The sequence below is a fragment of the Buceros rhinoceros genome, unplaced genomic scaffold (assembly GCF_000710305.1).
Source record: "Buceros rhinoceros silvestris isolate BGI_N320 unplaced genomic scaffold, ASM71030v1 scaffold15581, whole genome shotgun sequence".
Classification (NCBI taxonomy): domain Eukaryota; kingdom Metazoa; phylum Chordata; class Aves; order Bucerotiformes; family Bucerotidae; genus Buceros; species Buceros rhinoceros.
The window spans coordinates 17,132-17,582 of NW_010392622.1; the positions used below are offsets into that span (position 1 = coordinate 17,132).

The 451-nt window shown below is 64.1% G+C and overlaps 1 protein-coding gene across 1 annotated transcript in view; it reads left to right on the plus strand.

Annotated features, from left to right (window-relative positions):
- MRC2 (mannose receptor, C type 2) overlaps nt 1–451 on the plus strand; it is a gene marked incomplete at both ends in the record, with an annotated part of 11,489 nt that overhangs the window by 9,974 nt on the left and 1,064 nt on the right. Inside the window, one exon of the mRNA XM_010144564.1 lies at nt 34–194. Coding sequence (XP_010142866.1) covers nt 34–194 — 161 coding nt within the window. The remainder of the gene's footprint in view (nt 1–33; nt 195–451) is intronic.

Here is a 451-nt window from a genome sequence, read left to right on the forward strand (position 1 = left end):
GCCAGGGCACTGCACCGATCCCCCTGCCTGCAGGCAGCAAAGAGTGGGTGAAGTACCAGGAGACCGAGTACAAGTTCTTCGAGCACCACTCGACGTGGGTGCAGGCGGAGCGCATCTGCAGCTGGTACCAGGCGAAGCTGGCGTCGGTGCACGACGAGGCTGAGCTGCGCTTCTTGGGCCAGAACCTGAAGAAGGTACCAGACAGATTGGGGACCTTCCCAGGCACCGACGGGCTCTGCTGCCTCCCCGGGCTGCTCCCTCCCCAGCTTCTTTCATTCTTTGCTGGAGGGACATTATTTGGGGACAGCTGGGCTCTGCCGGGGTCACGGTGGCGGTAGGTGCTGGTGCCTGGGTGCAGGTTTGGGGCTCAGCAGTGCTTTTTGCTGCAGTGCAAGCTGCAGGGGGGCTGCCAGTCCCCGTGCCCGGGGGCGCCAAAGTTGTCCCTGACGGC